The sequence below is a fragment of the Delphinus delphis genome, chromosome 1 (genome assembly GCF_949987515.2).
Source record: "Delphinus delphis chromosome 1, mDelDel1.2, whole genome shotgun sequence".
NCBI lineage: Eukaryota > Metazoa > Chordata > Mammalia > Artiodactyla > Delphinidae > Delphinus > Delphinus delphis.
In genome coordinates, this window is record NC_082683.1 from 158,106,375 (window position 1) to 158,126,346 (window position 19,972).

Genomic DNA, 19,972 nt, shown 5'->3' on the forward strand with positions numbered 1-19,972 from the left:
GGGCACATGCACACTGTATAGGGATGCTCTCATAAAGGGACACCCCTTCAAGACCGCAATAGGTAACTGTTTCATCTAATTTCATACACACAGAGAGAGCTGAGCAAAATGAGAATACAGAGGAATTTGTTTCAATTGAAAGAGCAACAGAAAACCCCTGAAAAAACAACCAGTGAAAAAGCGGTAAACAATTTACCAGGTAAAGAGTCAAAGCATTAGTAATAAGAATGCTAACTGAATTAGGAAAAAGAATAGATGAACACAGTGAGAGTTTTAACAAAGAACTAGAATATGAAAAAGAACCAGTCAGAACTGAAGAATATGATAACTGAAATGAAAAGCACAGTAGAAGGAATGAACAGCAGACTAGGTGATATAGAAGAATGTGAAAAACATAGGCAGAACACTCTATGACATAAATCACAGCAAGATCCTTTTTGACCCACCTCCTAGAGAAATGGAAATAAAAACAAAAATAAACAAATTGGACCTAATGAAACTTCAAAGCTTTTGCACAGCAAAGGAAACCATAAACAAGACCAAAAGACAGCCCTCAGAATGGGAGAAAATATTTGCAAATGAAGCAACTGACAAGGGATTAATCTCCAAAATTTACAAGCAGCTCATGCAGCTCAATGTCAAGAAAACAAACAACCCAATCCAAAAATGGGCAGAAGACCTAAATAGACATTTCTCCAAAGAAGATATACAGATTGCCAACAAACACATGAAAGAATGCTCAGCATCATTAATCATTAGAGAAATGCAAACCAAAACTACAATGAGATATCATCTCACACCAGTCAGAATGGCCATCATCAAAAAATCTAGAAACAATAAATGCTGGAGAGGGTGTGGAGAAAAGGGAACACTCTTGCACTGCTGGTGGGAATGTGAATTGGTTCAGCCACTATGGAGAACAGTATGGAGGTTCCTTAAAAAACTACAAATAGAACTACCATATGACCCAGCAATCCCACTACTGGGCATATACCCTGAGAAAACCAAAATTCAAAAAGAGTCATGTACCAAAATGTTCATTTCAGCTCTATTTACAATAGCCAGGAGATGGAAACAACCTAAGTGTCCATCATCGGATGAATGGATAAAGAAGATGTGGCACATATATACAATGGAATATTACTCAGCCATAAAAAGAAACAAAATTGAGTTATTTGTAATGAGGTGGATGGACCTAGAGTCTGTCATACAGAGTGAAGTAAGTCAGAAAGAGAAAGACAAACACCATATGCTAACACATATATATGGAATCTAAGAAAACAAAAAATGTCATGAAGAATCTAGGGGTAAGACGGGAATAAAGACACAGACCTACTAGAGAATGGACTTGAGGATATGGGGAGGGGGAAGGGTAAACTGTGACAAAGTGAGAGAGTGGCATGGACATATATACACTACCAAATGTAAAATAGATAGCTAGTGGGAAGCAGCCACATAGCACAGGGAGATCAACTCGGTGCTTTGTGACCACCTAGATGGGTGGGATAGGGAGGGTGGGAGGGAGGGAGATGTAAGAGGGAAGAGATATGGGAACAAATGTATATGTATAACTGATTCACTTTGTTATAAAGCAGAAACTAACACACCATTGTAAAGCAATTATACTCCAATAAACATGTAAAAAAAAAAGAAGAAGAAGAATGCATAAGTGATCTGGAAGATAGAATAATAGAAATCACCCAATCAGAAGAGCAAAAAGAAAAAAAAAATTAGAACTGTTTTAAGGGATCTTTGAGACAGCATCAAGCATATCCACATGCACATTATAAGGGTCCCAGAAGGAGAAGAGAGAGAGAAGAGGGTTGAAAATGTATTTGATGAAATATGGCTGAAAAATTCCCAAACCTGAAGAAGGAAACAGATATCCAGGTTCAGAAAGCACAGAGGGTCCCAAACAAAATAAACTCAAACAGACCCAGACTGAGACATATCATAATTAAAATAACAAAGGTTAAAAATAAAGAGAGAATTCTAAAGGTAGCAAGAGAAAAACAAAAAGTCATATACAAGGGAACACCCATAAGGCTATCAGCTGATATTTCTGCAGCAACTTTGCAGGCCAGAAGGGAGTGGCATGATCTATACAAAGTGCTGAAAGGGAAAAATCTTCAATCTAGGATACTTTGCCCATCATGATTATTATTTAGAATTGACGGAGAGATAAAGAACTTCCCAGACTAGCAAAAACTAAAAAAGTTCATTAATACTAAATCTACCCTAAAAGAAATGTTAAAAAGTCTTCTCTAAGTGGAATAGAATAGGCTATAACAAGAAGAAAGAATCTATAGGAAAGGGAAAAAAGGAAGAATCTATAGTAAAGGCAAATATATAGTAAAGGCTGAGGATCAACCACTGAAATAAGCTAGTATGAAGATTAAAAAACAAAAAAATGTAAAATCAACTATAATTACAATAATCAGTAAAGGGATAAACATGAAGATACAAAATATGACATCAAAACCAAAAATGTGGTGGAAGGAAGTAAAAAATGTAGATCTTTTAGATTGTGCTTGAACTTAAAGGACTACCTGTTTAAAACAGATGTAGTTATAGGTCAATATGTTGGAACCTCATGGCAACCACAAATCAGAAACATATACTAGATACACGGAAACTAGAGAAAAAGGAACAAAAACATACCACTAAAGACAATCATCAAATCACAAGGGAAGAAACTAAAAGAATAGAGAAGAACTACAAAACAACCAGAAAACAAGTAACAAAACCACATTAATACATACCTATCAATAACTACTTTAAATGTCAATGGACTAAATGCACTAATCAAAAGACATAGGTTGCTGATTGGATTAAAAAACGAGACCCATCTATATGCTGCTTATAAGACATGTACTTCAGAACTAAAGACACACACAAACTGAAAATGATGGAATGGTAAAAGATACTTCATGCAAATGGAAACAACAAGAAAGCAGGGATAGCAATACTCATATCAGACAAAATAGACTTTAAAACAAGGTCTATAATAAAAGACAAAGAAAGGCATTATATAATGATAAAGGAATCAATACAAGAAGAGAATGTTACACTCGCTAACATACATACACCTAATATAGGAGCACCCAGATATATCAGGCAAATATTAACAGACATAAAGGGAGAAATTGCCAATAATACAATAAGAGTAGGGGACTTTAACACCCCACTTACATCAATGGACAAATCACCAGACAGAAAATCAATAAGGCAACAGTGGTCTTAAATGACACAATATACCAATTGGACTTAATAGATATCTACAGGACATTCCATTCAAAACCAGCAGAATACACATTCTATTCAACTGCACATGGAATGTTCTCAAGAATAGATCACATGCTAGGCCAAAAAACAAGTCTCAACAAATTTAGAAGGACAGAAATTATATCAAGCATTTTTTTCTGACCACAACAGTATGAAACTAGAAATCAATCACAAGAAGAAAAACGGGAAAAGCACAAACACATGGAGACTAAACAACACACAACTAAAAAAACCAATAAGTCAATGAAAAAAATCAAAGAGGAAATCAAAAAATACTTGAGACAAATGAAAATAGAAACACAACTTTCCCAAATCTATGGGATGCAGCAAAAGCAGTTCTAAGAGGGAAGTTTATAGCAATACAAGCCTACCTCAAGAAATAAGAAAAATCTCAAATAAACAACCTAACCTATCACCTAAAGGAATTAGAAAAAGAGGAAAAAACAAAGCCCAAAATAAGCAGAAGTAAAAAAGTAATAAAGATCAGAGAGAAAATAAATAAAATAGAGACCAAGAAAAAATAGAAAAGATCAATAAAAGCAAGAGCTTGTTTTTGGAAAACATAAACAAAATTAATGAACCTTTAGCCAGGTTCACCTAGAAGAAAAGAGAGTACCCAAATAAAATAAGAAATTAAGGAGAAGAAACAACAACCAATATCACAGAGATACAAAAAATCATAAGAGAATACTATGAACAGTTATATGCCAACAAATTGTACAACCTAGAAGAAATGGACAAATTTGTAGAAACATACAACCTTCCATGATTGGATCAGGAAGAAATATACAATCAATCTGAACCAACTTATCACTAGTAGTGAAATTGAATTTTTAATTAAAAAAAACTCCCAGGAAACAAAAGTCTAGGACTGAAGAGCTTCACAGGGGAATTCTACCAAACACACAAAGAAGGGTTAATATCTATCCTTTTCAAACTATTCCAAAAAATTGGAACACTCCCAAATTCATTCTTCATGGCCATAATTACCCTGATACCACCCCAGACAAAGACACCACAAAAAAGAGAATTACAGGCCAATATCTATGATGAATTTAGATGCAAAAATCCTCAACAAAATATTAACAAAATGAATTCAACAATATATAAAATGATAAAGTGTGATTTATTCCAGGGATGCAAGACTTGTTCAGTATTCACAAATCAATCAATGTGAAACACCACATTAACAAAAGGGAGGATAAAGGTCACACAATCATCTCAATAGGTTCAGAGAAAGCATTTGACAAAATTCAACATCCATTCATGATAAAAACTCTCATCAAAGTGGATATAGGGGGAACATATTTCAAAATAATGAAGATCATTTATGACAAACCCAGAGCTAACATCACACCCAATGAAAGCCTTTCCTCTAAAATCAGGAACAAAGCAAAGATGCCTACTCTCAACATTTCTATTTAACATGGTATTGGAAGTCCTAGCCATAAAAATCAGACAAGGAAAAGAAACAAAAAGCATCAAATTGGAAGAAATAAAACTATTACTATTTGCAGATGACATGATACTATATGTAGAAAATCCTAATGTCTCCACCAAAAAAAGCTATTAGAACTAATTAATGAATTCAGTGAAGTTGCAGGGTACAAGATTAATATATAGAAATCTGTTGTTTTTCTATATACTAATAATGAACTATCAGAAAGAAAAAGCAAGGAAACAATCAAGTTTAAAATTATATCAAAAAGAATAAAATACCTAGGAATAAACTTAACCAAGGAGGTGAAAGACCTATACTCTGAAACCTATAAAACATTGATGAAGGAAATTGAGGATGATACAAAGAAATGGAAAGATATCCTGTGTTCTTGGACTGGAAGAAGTAATATTAAAATGTTCATACTATTCATACTACCCAAAGCAATCTACATATTTAATGCAATCCCTGTCAAAATACCTATGACATTTTTCACAGAACTAGAACAAATCACCCTAAAATTTATATGGAACCACAAAAGACCCTGAATAATAGCCAAAGCAATCTTGAGAAAAATGAACAAATCTAGAAGGATCACACTCCCTCACTTCACACTATACTACAGAGCTATAGTAATCAAAACAGCATGGTACTGGCACAAAAACAGATATATAGGTCAATGAAACAGAATAGAGAGCCCAGAAATAAACCCACACACTTATGGTCAATTAATCTATGACAAAGGAGCCAAGCAAATGAAGAAAAGACAGTCTCTTCAAGAAGTGGTGCTGAGAAAACTGGACAGCTACATGCAAAAGAATGAAATTAGAACATTTCCTCACACCATATACATCAATAAAATCAAAATGGATTAGAGACCTAAATGTAGGACCTGAACCATAAAAATTCTAGAAGATAACATAGGCAGAACACTCTTTGACATGAATAGTAGCAATATTTTTTTGGATATGTCTCCTAAGGAAAAAGAAACAAAAGCAAAAATAAACATATGGGGTCTAATTCAAACTTAAAAGCTTTTGCACAGCAAAGGAAGCCACTGACAAAACAAAACTACAACCTACAGAATGGGAGAAAATATTTGCAAATGATATGACCAATAAGGGGTTAGTATCCAAAATATATAAACAATTCATACAACTCAATATCCAAAAAACAAACCACATTAAAAACTGGGCAGAAGATCTGAATAGACATTTTTCCAAAGAAGACATACAGATGGTAAACAGGCACATGAAAATATGCTCAACATTGCTAATTATTAGAGAAATGCAAATCAAAGCCACAATGAAATACCACCTTACATCTGTCAGAATGCCTACCATCAGGAAGTCTACAAATAATAAATGTTGGTGAGGATGTGGAGAGAAGGGAACATTTGTACATTGTGGCTGGAATGTAAATTGGTGCATCCACTATGGAAAACAGAACAGAGTTTCCTCAAAAAACTAAAACTAGACTACCATATGATCCAGCAATTCCACTGGTGGACATATATCCAAAGAAAATGAAAACACTGATTTGAAAAGATACATGCATCCCAATGTTTATAGCAGTATTATTTATAATAGCCAAGGTATGGAAGCAACCTAAGTGTCCATTAACAAATGACAATGAAAAAGTGGTATACACACACACACACACACACACCACACACACACACACAATGGAATATTACTTAGCCATAAAAAAGAATGAAATTCTGTCATTTGCAACAACATGGATGGACCCAGAAAATATTATTCCTAGTGAAATAAGTCAGAGAGAGAAAGGCAAATACTCTATATTATCACTTATATGTAGAATCTAAAAAATAAAAGAAACAAATGTATATAACAAAACAGAGATACAGATATAGAAAACAAAAACTTGTGTTTTTCAGTGGAGGGGGAAAAGGGGAGAGGCAAGATAGGGGTATGGGATTAAGAGACACAAACTACTATGTATAAAATAAATAAGCAACAAGGATATATTGTACAGCACAGGGAGTACAGCCATTACTTTGTAATAACTTTAAATGGAGTTATTTAAATAATCTATAAAATCATAAATTAATCTAAAAGATTATTTAGATTAATAGTTAGTTAAATAATCTCTAAAAATATTGAAATATTACCTCACACCTGTCAGAATGGCTATCATCAAAAAGTCTACAAATGATAAATGTTGGTGAGGATGTAGAGAGAAGGGAAGTTTTGTACACTGTTACATTCCACTGGTGGAATGTAAATTGGTGCATCCACTATGGAAAACACTACGGAGGTTCCTCAAAAAACTAAAAGTAGAACTACCATATGATCCAGCAGTTATGTTGTACACCTGAAACTAATATAATACAGTAAGTCCCCTACATACGAACCTTCAAGTTACGAACTTTCAAAGATGCGAACGTGCGTTCACATGTCCAATCACGTAAGTTAGTTCACATGTCTGGTGTACTTTGTCATGTGTGTACATCCTCTACAAGTGGTTGTGCTTTTGTGTACTTTACTGTGCAGTACTGTGTAGAACACCGTAGTACAGTATCTTTATTTCAAGCCCAGGATTCCGGAAGCAAGTGTAAAAGCAGCAGTGATGTAGCTGGTACTACTGTACTTTTCAAGGTACTTTACTGTAAGATTAAAAATGTTTTCTTATTTTTTGTGTTTCTTTGCTTTTATGTATTATTTGTGTGAAAAGTATTATAAACCTATTACAGTACAGTACTATATAGCCAATTGTGTTAGTTGGATACCTAGGCTAACTTTGTTGGACTTACAAACAAATTGGACTTACGAACTCACTCTCAGAACGGAACAGGTTCATATGTAGGGAATTTAACTGTACTGTAAATCGACTATACTTCAATTTTTAAAAATCTGCAGTGGAAGACACCATAAACAAAGTAAAAAAGACAGGTGGTTGAAATGTTTATTTATGATATCTTTTAAGTACAGATTTTTTTAAGTTGTGGTGAAATATATGTAAGGTAAAATACAGTGAACATTTGGATGAGTACCCTGTGTAGTTAGACAATGGAATGCCAAATAGCAGTTAAAATGAATGAACTAGGATGCTTGTAAGGGGGAATCAAATGATCAGCCGTGAAGTTCAGTTTGGATAGGGAAGGAAGAGAGACGAGAAAGAACCTGCTGATGAGGAAAACAGAGACCAAGAGACTGGAAATTTCTATGGCTTTATTTCAAAACCTAATATTGAGTGGAAAAAAAAATCACCAAAAGATATTCACAGTATAATATCATGTATGTATATTTTCAAACCCATAAATCAATACTATATATGATTTGTGGATACATTTACATATAAGTAAAGTATAAAACCAGGATGGAAATGATAAGTAATAATTTTCACATTATTCTCTGTGTTCTTCTGCATATATGAAATATTTCCTAATTAAAAAAAATAAGTGCCTAAGCTACAGGCACAAGGTCCATGAAGAAAACTGGGGAAGTAGAATCAAGTGGCCACGTGGCGAAGTTGAAAGGACAATTCATCCTCTGAGACTTGGAGGGAAGGAGTAAAAATAAATGCAGAAAGTGACTGGTTTGGAAATAGGAATGTAGGAGTTGAGAAAGGTCATGTCTGATAGCCTCGATTTACTTACATGAAGTAGGAAGGAGGGCCACCTGTAAACTGAGAGAAGGGAGGGGTTGAGGAGGGTCTTTGAGGAGAATGTCAAAGGTCACTGAGGGTACTATGAGAAGGGGCTGGCTAAGGGCCAGTAAAAAGATTACTGGACAACACCAAAGGCACAACTGAGGTAAGATACCGTGAGTGGGTCCAATCCTCACACACAGTGAATGTCTGAAGTAGCAGATGCACAGATGAAGAAGTCATAGATACCATCGAATGTTTAGGTTAGATATTACATGCAAGGGGAGGAACAGTTGAGTGCATCCAGGATGCTAGTGAGAGAGCAGGTCCGATGATCAAGCATGAGATTGGGCTGATTGGGGAAGGAAGAGCAGCTAGAAAGGAACTTCTGTGTAGCAGGAAAGCAGACGGGAAACAGAGGACTGGAAGTACCTATGAGGTCAAGGGGCAGGTGAGAGGATGTGAAAGATGGAAGATGTTGGGGTCAGAGAGTGGACTTTTGAAGCAGCACTACTTTGGACTATTGTGACAGTACTTTTCCCTAGGGGTAACTTTTTGTATCTCTGCAAAAAGGAATAGCTTGACAAAGCTTTTTGCCTCCAATTCTTCTAGGATAATCGATTGAATAGTTGAGGTTAACTACAGAGGGACAGTCAGATCAATAAGGCTCAGTGTTCAATTCAACTGAACTATAGCAATACATAGTTGATAACCCGGTGTTCAATTAGATATTTATCAGAGGCAAATTTGGGTGCTAATTAATTAAGCCTTGAGAAAACAGGCAGACATGGGTAGTCACTAGGAAATTAGTGTGTGGACTAGGCCTCTAAATTATAATAAATGTCTTATCTTTGTAGAGAATGGCTCAGGAACAAGGTTGGGCAGAATTTTACAGATAAAACAATAATAGATTCACTAGCAAACGTTAATAAGAATAAAGCAAGTCCTGGGAGTATGATCCACCTAGGAATATGTCATCCCAGTTGCCTCTTTGCTTTCTTAATTCCCATGGCAACCCATCCTAAACCAGAATTTGGTGCTACAGAAGCAACCCAGAGGAAACAGTGGGACATAATTGCTCTACTGTGATGCAGGAAGTTCAGTAACAGGTCATAGGGGTGCTTTAGGGCTACTCAAGATTTGTTTTGATCAGATGTGGTAAGACACACAGACGTGGAAATGACTGTCATGAAGGAAGGTATATATTGTAAATACCAATCCCAAGAAACAGGAGGCACAGCACACCATGTAGGGCCTCAGAAGGAAGCACCAGGGTCTGTCAGGAGACAGAGGAAGTGAGGGGAAAACAGAGGTAAGAGTCTTTATTGTGTTTTCTGTGGGAAGGAATGGATGAGACAGGGTAAGCAGGTTTAGGATTGGCTATTTTGAGTAATTTCAGTGGGCTCTGGGTGTAAATACTGTCTTGTTGTCTAGTACCTGATCCTGGGGTGATTAGGGCAGGTAGATAGTGGCCCAGTGTGACAACCCATAAAGGAGGTGGCTGGGAGTATGGGCTCTGGATTGGTTGGTTTGCATATGAAAGGCATGCCTAGGGGAGCTGTTTACTATCTCTAGGAGTTAACCCTGGGAGGGCATCCCTCCAAGGTAAGCAAGGCCCTAGATATTAAAGCATCACATTACAGAAAGTAAAAGACAAGGTTAATACAATGGGCTATCTAGAGTGACCAGACAGGATTGAAAACATATGTGTCTAATGGATCAACAGAGAGGTCTCTCCTTCCCAATTCCCAAAGTGGAACTGCAATAGCGGAGAAGTTACAAATTGTAGGGAGAAGTTACAAAATGTAGTAACACTCATGAATCTCTCAGGTTTAATTAGTATTATATCTCACATTAATGAAGTTCAATGAAAATAAGCCATGCTTTCACAGGCAAGTATTTTGGTCCCATATTCTCAATGAAATACATAGAACATCAAAGATCATTATAAACCCAGAAAGTATGTCATGCAATTTATCCTTATTGCCACTAGATGACACTGTAGCTTATTGCTTTTGTGATTGTCAAACGATGCCTGCTCAGAGTTCAGTTAAGATCTTTTTTATTTAAATAAAACATAGGGCTTTGCAACTAGTTTTTATTAATTCAAGAATCTGATGGCATTCAGAAGATGCGGTCAAACATGCTGCACCTTCCAAAGCTCCTAGAATTAGAGCTTTGCCCAAATCCCTGAAACTGCATAGAAAATTGTGTGCATGCCCACACATATGTGCATTTTCCTGTGGGGAGGGTCCAGAGCTCTCATCAGAGTTCAGAGTTCTCTGTAACCCCCATCACATGCCAAGAAAGAAGTGAAGAACCAATCCCCACTTAACTACACCTGAGTTCATCTCTATGATTTCTAAAAACTAATTAAAGATAGAAACAAAATAACTTCTCAGGTAACACTTTCTGACACTTAAAGATGTTTTCTTCTCAATTTCTGAGCAAGGAACAAAAACCGTTTTTTATGACCATGGGTGGATAGCAGTGAGTTATAGCCGACCTGCAAAGCTAGACAGAATGACTGCAAAGTCAGGCAGAGATCTGGGCAGTGAGTAAGGGGTCACTGTGAAGCATCTGCTGTTTTTTTATGAATAGACACAGAAATGTGAAGCAAGAAAATATATTAGACACTGAGGCAACCTGCCTGAGACCAAGGTCCTAAGTGAAATTTCCATCCAAGGGGTGTGGGGGATAATTTCATTCAGAAAAATGGGCAATAACTGATGGAGAAGAAAGGCATGTAACCATTTTTAAAACAGTCAAGCTCTGGTATTCAAAGGTATGACTTTATCAGTAACTGACTTTAGCTTTTTTCTCAAGACCCTATTTTCATATGGTAGCAGAAAAAATCGTAACAATTTGAAGTAATATATCTCTTTTAAAACTTACTGAGTTTGGGGTAAATACTGTAAGCTCAGTGAGACTTATGTCTCCAGTCCTGACGTCAGGGGAGTGGGCACCCTGTCCATGTTGGACTGTCTGCTGGTGGTGTCTGCTGTTGGTGGAAGTCATCATGCATTCTCTGAGCAGGGGTTGTGCATGAATATAGCTCCAAGGAGCTTATGACTGTTTCTGCTTCTCAACCACACCTCAACTCTTACTGAAGCTGCTGATCTTCTAACACTTAGCCATATCTTCCAGTTGGTTCCTCCAGAGAGATCTGTACTTTCTCAGTTCGAATCATAGTAGTTCTGTGCTTTAATTCTCTGGTACATAATAGGCACCCAAAGAGTATTTGCTGATTAAGTAACACCAAGGAACCCTTGCTTTGCCCTTCCTCCATTCATGGCTCCCTTCCATCTTTCTCCCTGCTACCAGCCATGACAGCATGGCCTCACCTACTCACCTTATCAATACACGGTTCCTGTCAAACTGAAGAGAACTTATGGTTCCAACTGTTAAAAAAGTGAAAATTTTCTGCTTCGTTACCATGAGATTTATTTTGAGAGCTGAAGGAAACCTATACTGTAAGTACTGTTATTATTTTGCAGATAAGAAAGTCGAGGCTTCAAGAGTTTACGTAACTTCCCCAGGGTCACAAAGCTAAGTGATAAAGACAGGATTCAAACCTAAGTACCTCTGTCTTGACAGCTGGAGCTTTTAGCCCTTCTGCACTAAACTATTATTTTTGTGTTCGCTGTCTCTTTCAGATACAATGACAGTGGCTATGTTGAAGATGTTGAAGTAAATTTCATAGTGTGGGAAATACATGGCAGGGATGACTATAGCTTTAACAACACTATGAAGAAGGTATGACATTTTGGATTTAAATAGAATTTAGCATGCAATTAGACAAGTCTTTCCATTTTAAATCTATATATAAATTATCTAAGGAAAACAAAACCAGTCAGCTGTAGGTAGGAAAAATAAATATGACCTGTATATTGAATTCTATGACTATGAAAATTCATTTATGAAAAAATAAATCACTGTCCTATAGAACGGACTTAAAGGGGTCAGAAAAGATAATGTTTATAGTAGGATGATGCAATTATTGATTAATATTTTATTTTCTCTCCACATTGTATTTAATGTTTGATTATTTATGGGCCTGCATTTCACTCTCAGACATTCATCACATTTGTGCTAAATCAAATGGACACACTCTAGGCTTCATCTCACTTTGACTTCTTTGCAGCATTTGACCCACTGACCATGGCTTCACTGTCCCCACACTCTCCTGGTTTTCCTTCATCCTCCATGACTGCTCATTCTCAGCCTCCACAGTGAATCCCCTTTATTCTTCCTGTTCACTTTGCAGGCCACAGCAGAAAGGCCTTCCTACTCCAAATCACCACAGTTCACTCCCATCCCTTCTACATGGGGCTTTTTGCCCTTGAGGGCCTCCCATCATGATGGAGCCTCTCTAGAAGTTACCAGCATTGATTCCTGAGATTTGTCAGAGATCTCATACAAAACCAGGGATGACTCCTTCCAAAGTAACTTTCTCATGTACCAGAGACCTTCATTCTCCAAGAAGTAGGACCTACGTGGGTGACAACAAAGAGACATGAATTCCACCTGCTACTCTCCTCCACATTACTGCAATTATGTGACCAAACAAATCCATCCCATCACACATTCCTGCCTCATTCATAACTAAGTCAGGCCATGTGACTGATTCTTATCACTGGAGTATGAGCAGAAGTGATATGTGTCCAGGATGAAGTACTTAAGAACTTCACATGCACCTCCATGCTTCCCATCTTCCTTCACATGTCAATATATTACAGCAACGATTAAAGATGGAGTAGATGTGAACTGGATGAAGGGGATAAGGGACTTCAAGAAGCCACTAGGTTTTTAAAAGTCTGAGTTTTTAATCTACTGTTTTGAGGAGAGTCATCCATAGGAGCCCTTTAACCAGGGACATCTGCATTGGATTATGTGTGATCAAGAATTAAATTTTAATGTGTAAAACCCCTGAGGGTTGGAGTTTTTATTGCAGCAAAGCTGACCAATATAGCTCCTCCTATTAAAATTACATTTATATGCGAACATTTCAGTCTCTGGACCCTTTAGCTCTCTCTTTCCCACTACTCCTCTGCCTCTTTTTCTCACACAATCTAGATATCTCCTTTTTTCTCACACAATCTAGATATCTCTAGATATCCTAGAGAAACCCTCTGCTTCTCCCATTTTTCTTCTCTTCTTTGCCTATCTAACTTGAGCTCCACAGTTCAGTCCTTCAGCTATTGTCTTCCCAATGCCTATATGTCACTTTCCCTGGTATTGTTCTTGTTTAGTGTTACGCAACTTTAAACATTCATTTTTCTGCCTTATCCATGCCTATATCTGAGCTACTAATCACTTCTAGAAAAAAAATTAAAATTGCAATAACTGGAAGTATGAACTCAACTATTGGGAGTGATCACTGAAAAGAGAATTAGCCATCTAGAAAAGAGGTCAGAGGGAAATATCCAGAATTACACATAGAGAGATAAACTGATTTAAAATATAGAAAAAGAACATAAAGGAGATCCAAAGCTAAGATCTAAGAACTGGAGTCCTAAAAAAAGAGAAGAGAGAGTGTTGGTCAGAAGCAACATTTTCCAAAACTGGTGAAAGACATCAAGGCACAGAAAAAGTAATCTGCATCCAAAAACATCACAGTAAAATTTCCAAAATCAAAAACAAAGAGAAAAATCTTTAAAGTATTCAGAGCAAAAAAGATAACTTACCTTCAAAAAAGTAACTATAAGATTTAAAGCTGATTTCTCAATAGAAACAATAAAAACCAGAAGTCTTTGAAGCAAAATATTTTTAAGTTACCGAAGGAAAATAATTCCCAAACCTAAAATTCTGAATACAATAGAAATAGCATTTTAAAAAATGAAGGTGAACAACCGATAATGTCTTACAAGATACATGAAATTAAAAGAGGAAAAAATTTTAAGAAAGAAATGAAGGATGAAATAAAAATGATTGGAGAGAAAGTGACAAATATTGAGGATAGGCAAAGAATAAATGGAATTCCTGAAAAAGGAGAACCAAGGCAAAGGAACAAAACAAATACTAATAATTCAACAAAACACAAACAACCCCCCCCGAAAAATAAAATTTTCAAACTTCTCATTGAAAGAGCATACCATATACTTCAGAATATCAAATCAGAATAGCCAACCCATGTGGGCATATAAGCAAAAAAGCAAGAAATTTATAAGGAAAATTAAATTATCATCAGACATTTTATAGCAGTGTTGTATGCCAGGAGAAAGTGGAGTCAAATATTTAAGATACTAAAGGAAAATAAATACAAGCCAAGGATTTTACATCCAGCAAAACTGATTACACTGTAAATGGCACAAACTGCTATCAGTATGTAGAAAGCTCTGATAATATTGTTCCCAGGAGCCCTTCCTGGGTAATTTACTAAGTAAGAAGCTTCAGAAAATCAAAAATACTAAAGAGAAATCAACATAAGGACTAGGAGGAAGCATTATAATATAGTATATAGTTACTTACAAGACTAAAACAAAATGAGGGTTAAATGGGTTAGAATGTAATATATAATGGGTGTATTCTCTGACAATGTAGATCTAGTACAATTATAAAATATGATAGGAGAATGTGAAGAGCATATACAAGGGAAAAGTATAAGTGTTTTCAGTAATCATGACACTGGTGATAATATTTGTATTGTTTTTCTAAAGTTTTGAGGTGTATAATGTGAGATAAAACAAATGTGTAATAATGACATTTTCTAATACCACCATTCCTCACCAAGTGTTTTGTTGTAAAAGCAAGAAGATACATATGTTAAGATAGAAGAAGTTAGACAAAAATCTTGAATTCGAATAGGACTCAATATGAACTCATGAGGTATTGGATATTGCTCTGGATATAAATTTATGAATCAAATAGAGAGATAGATAAAATTTTCCTATTCTGACCGTTAAAATCTTAGAAACATAACTAATCAGTAGCTGAAAATATACTTAGTAGCCAGATTGTTGTTTTGAAATACCGTTTCCGACTAAACGTACTGGGCATTCTTAGATAAATTGCTGATTCCACGCCTGAAGGAAGAAATGTACAAGATGAGCCTAGAATAGTTTGGCATACCCAATAGCAAGGAAGTATCAAGGACTGCTAGAGTCATTTAAAAGTAAGCAGAAATCGGGCTTCCCTGGTGGCGCAGTGGTTAAGAATCCGCCTGCCAATGCAAGCGACATGGGTTCGAGCCCTCGTCCGAGAAGATCCCACATGCCGCGGAGCAGCTAAGCCTCTGTGCCACAACTACTGAGCCTGCATTCTAGAGCCCGTGAGCCACAGCTACTGAGCCTGCATGCCTAGAGCCCGTGCTCCACAACAAGAGAAGCCACCACAATGAGAAGCCTGCACACCACAACGAACAGTAGCCCCCACTCACCACAACTCGAGAAAACCTGCACGTAGCAACGAAGACCCAACACAGCCAAAAATAAACTAAATTAATTAAAAATAAATAAATAAAAGTAATCATAAATCAACATCAAGAGGTTTCTACTGGCCAAAGATGGGACAGTTTGCGCTTCCTGGAGAATAATTATTGCAATGGAGTAAAACTCATTAAATATATTAAATCGATGAATTCATGATTTTCTTTTTAAATCACCTTTACAGAATGATAGGAAACCAATGCCTTATTTTGAAAACTGGTAAATAAAGAGAAACAAATATTTATCCTATTTTCTTCAAATGAACTCTACCAATGGACAAACAAACAGTAGATGAGGGGAAGCATCTCTTTATAAAATTATTCCAGTTGACAAATGAAAAAATAGAATTGAAATATCACCATTTTATAATCCAGATAATAGAGGTTATTATAAAAAAATTTATATCAACAAATTTGGCAATGGACAAATGCCTTGAAAAATACACCAAAATTTCTTGTATTCCCCCCCTCCAAAAAATAGAAAACTCTAATCTCAGATGGCTTTCCTGATGAGGTCTACCAAATATTTAAGAAAAATTTTACTTCAGCCTTATAAAAACTCTTCCAGAGTATAAGGGCAGGAGGAAACACTTTCAACTCATTTTGTGAATCCAGGAGGACTTGATGAGGACCTTAAGAGAAGAGAATGATGAGCCAATCTGACTCATAACCATAGATACAAAACACCTGAACAAAATTCTAGCAAATCAAATACAGCAACTTATTAAAAAATAATCCAGGGCTTCCCTGGTGTCCCAGTGGTTAAGAATCCACCTGCCAATGCAGGGTCACAGGTTCGAGCCCTGGCCCGGGAAGATCCCACATGTCACGAGGCAGCTAAGCCTATGCGCCACAACTACTGAACCTGCGCTCTAGAGCCCACGAGCCACAACTACTGAAGCCCGCGTGCCTAGAGCCCGTGCTCCACAACAAGAGAAGCCACGACAGTAAGTCTGTGCACTCCAAGGAATAGTAGCCCCCACTCGCCGCAACTAGAGAAAGCCCACGCACAGCAACAAAGACCCAACACAGCCAAAAATAAAAACAAATAAATAAAATAATAATAATAATCCATCCAGGCCAAGTTTTCTTTATTTCATAAATTAAGCATTGGGGATATTTGAAAATCAAAGTAATCCACTATATTAACAGTATAAATATGAAAAGGCATAAGATTATTACAACAGTTGATGAAAAGTCATCTGATTAAAAATTTATCACCCATACATAACATTATTTTTTAAATAAATCTTAGAAAATTATAAATAAATGGTAACTTCCTTAACCTAATAAAATGTCAATACAAAAAACCTGTATAAAACATCATTCTTAATGGTGAAAATGTGAAAGCCTTCCCTCTGAAATCAGGAATGAAACAAGGAGGCATGTTCTAACCATTTCTATACAACATTGTTCTTGATGTCTGTAATAAGGTAAACAATAAACAATACAAATAAATTAAAAGTGTAAGGATTGGAAAGGAAGAAATGAAACTCATATTCACAGATAACATGGTTGTTCATCTGAAACAAAGTTAATAAGTGAGTTTAAGAAGTTCTCTCTGTACAAGGTCAATATACAAAAGTCCATTGTTTTTCTGTATATCAGCAAACATTTAAATAATTTAAAAATTAGATATATAATTTTCAACAGCACTAAACTATATTAAATAATTAGAAATAAATTGATATGTAAAACATATATATATATATAAAACCTTTCTATATATATAAAACCTTTTGACAGAGTGGCTGTTTGCACGAAGCTCAGACATGGAAGTCAATGACTGAGCTTAACAAGCGCCTCCCGTTAGAAGAAACCTGGGGACCTGAGGTAAGAAAAATATTACCTTGCAAATTGTTTATTTATAATAACTAACTTGGCATTTTAGTATTAAGTGCTTAATGGAAACACTTTGGGTTTAAATTTGATTTTGTAAATCAAATCCAATTTTTCTATTGGATTATATTATGATTTCCAAGATGCTTCATCTTAATTCTATTTGATCTTCTGTTGCCCCTGCATTACTAACAATTTTGTTTTAATTTTCTCTTCTGAAAATCTGTTTGCAGATTATTAAATATCTGACAAACATGTTAAAGCATTGAGACTGAGTCTTTCTAAAGACTGCCTGAAGTTTCAATCTTGTGTAACTAAAAGATCATTTCTGAATATCAATTATGCATCCTATATTGTTTTCAAGTGAATTTTCTTAAATTGAAATTAATTTATGTTATTTGGCAAATCAAATCATATCTCATGAATAAAATGTGACATATAAGGTACTTCAGCCTGTAAAATGTAAACCCTACAATAAGAATGTTATTTTGCTTCTACGTCAGAACCTATACATGTCAAGATAGAGATATATATACAAACGATATGTATCTCCCTCTGAATTCCCAACTCCAAACCATCCATTTTCCATCCACCACTCCCTATCTTCCTAGTAACATTATTCTAGGAGCTTTACTCCAACAATCCTTTGAACAATTCTTCCAGCTCAACATAACCTTCAATTCATTGATCCTACCATCCTCACCCCACCCCCGGTTCTCTTTTCCCTCTTTATCTGGCTTAAATTCCACAGTCAATAGTCATATCACTCTATTAATATGACCCTCAATTCTTTTGCCCCCCCCCACTTCTTTATGTTTGCATAGCTAAATCACAACCTTAGTTAAGTTCAACTGTCCACCTTAGCACCTGACTGTGGCCAGAGAAAAACATACCCATGCTGACTTGTTTCACTTTCATCTCATGATTAAAATGGTCCCATAATACTGCCCAACAAATACTTCTTTACCTCATTCTCTCTTCCCCTCTCATAAATAGTTATTGCATGCTTTCTCCTCTTCCCCCATCCTCGTTCTTATCTAATGAACTTGCTTTCTACTTTATCAAGAAAATTATGGTAGTTATTAGACCTGGGGCAAGACCCTTCTATCTAATTTTATTTAAAGAAGCACATATTTTAGAATGTGCAACATGTTGCCATATTGTTTTCAATATTTTGACAACTAAAATTCCTTATAACTAGTTTCCCTTGTAATGCAACCTATTTTATGTTATTATTTTTAAAAACATTATTCTGAGAGGGGCCCATAGTAGTCCATAGGCTTCACCAGATTGCCAAAGGGGCCCATATAAAAATAAAATACAACTTTATATGTATTTTTAAATCTATTTTTATATATTTATACACACTCACTATGAGGTTATGAACCCCTGATATAGGTGTAAAAAGAAAAGGACTAAATCTGGGGTCATTTCAGTATTTAGAGATGGGGGAAATGAGGAGAGGCAAAGGAGGTGAAAAAGGAATAATCCAAGAAGCAAGAGAAGATCCAGGCAAGTATGATGTTTTGGACCTCATGTAAAGCAAGTCTCACCAGAAGGAGGGAGGGATCAAGTGTGCTAAATTCACTACTAAGATAGGTCAACTATGATGAGGATTGAAACTTGATCATTTACTTCAGCAGCAGGGAGGTAACAGGTAACCTTGACAGGATCAGTTTTCGTAGGATAGTGAGAGACAAAACCCTACTGAAGTGGGTTTAATTAGTATGGAAAAAAAAGAACTCAAAGCAGCAAGAATAGACAAGAATAGTCTCTGCAGAGGAGTTTTGCAGTAAGGAGAGAAATAGTGTAGTGGCTGGAGAGCAATGGGTTGAAGAAAGGGTCTTTTTTTTTTTTAATAATTGAGAAAAATAACCACATGTTTACTGATGGGAATATTCCAACAAACAAGAAAACTGATGATGCTTCAAACTTAACATGTCTGAAACTGAGCTTCTGATATCCACCCTCCAGACATACTCCCCCAACATTCTTTCCCACCTCAGTTAATAAAAATTCCATCCTCCCAGTTTGCTCAGGATAAAAGCTAAATGTCATCTTATGCTCCACATTTGGTCTTTCAGCAAATCTTGTTGGCTCTTTCTTCAAAGTATATTGTGAATTTGGTCACCCTGTGCCACCCCAACTGCCACCATACTGTTTCAAGCCACCATCACCAACCATCTGGGTTATAACCATAGCATCCTAAATGGTTTCCCTGCTTCGGGCTTGCCTGCCATGAATCCATCCACAACACAGCACCAAGACTGATCCTACTAAGACATAAATCAGAACGTGCCACTCTTCTGCTCAAAACCATGTGATGGCTCCCATGTCACTTAGAGTTATGACAAAGGCAGCAGGACTCCCTG

General features: G+C 36.1%; 1 protein-coding gene across 1 annotated transcript in view; it reads left to right on the forward strand.

Annotated features, from left to right (window-relative positions):
* The window catches only part of CATSPERE (catsper channel auxiliary subunit epsilon), a 245,410-nt gene that overhangs the window by 202,608 nt on the left and 22,830 nt on the right, over positions 1-19,972 (forward strand). Inside the window, exons 18-19 of the mRNA XM_060010760.1 lie at positions 11,992-12,091; positions 17,508-17,594. Coding sequence (XP_059866743.1) covers positions 11,992-12,091; positions 17,508-17,594 — 187 coding nt within the window. The remainder of the gene's footprint in view (positions 1-11,991; positions 12,092-17,507; positions 17,595-19,972) is intronic.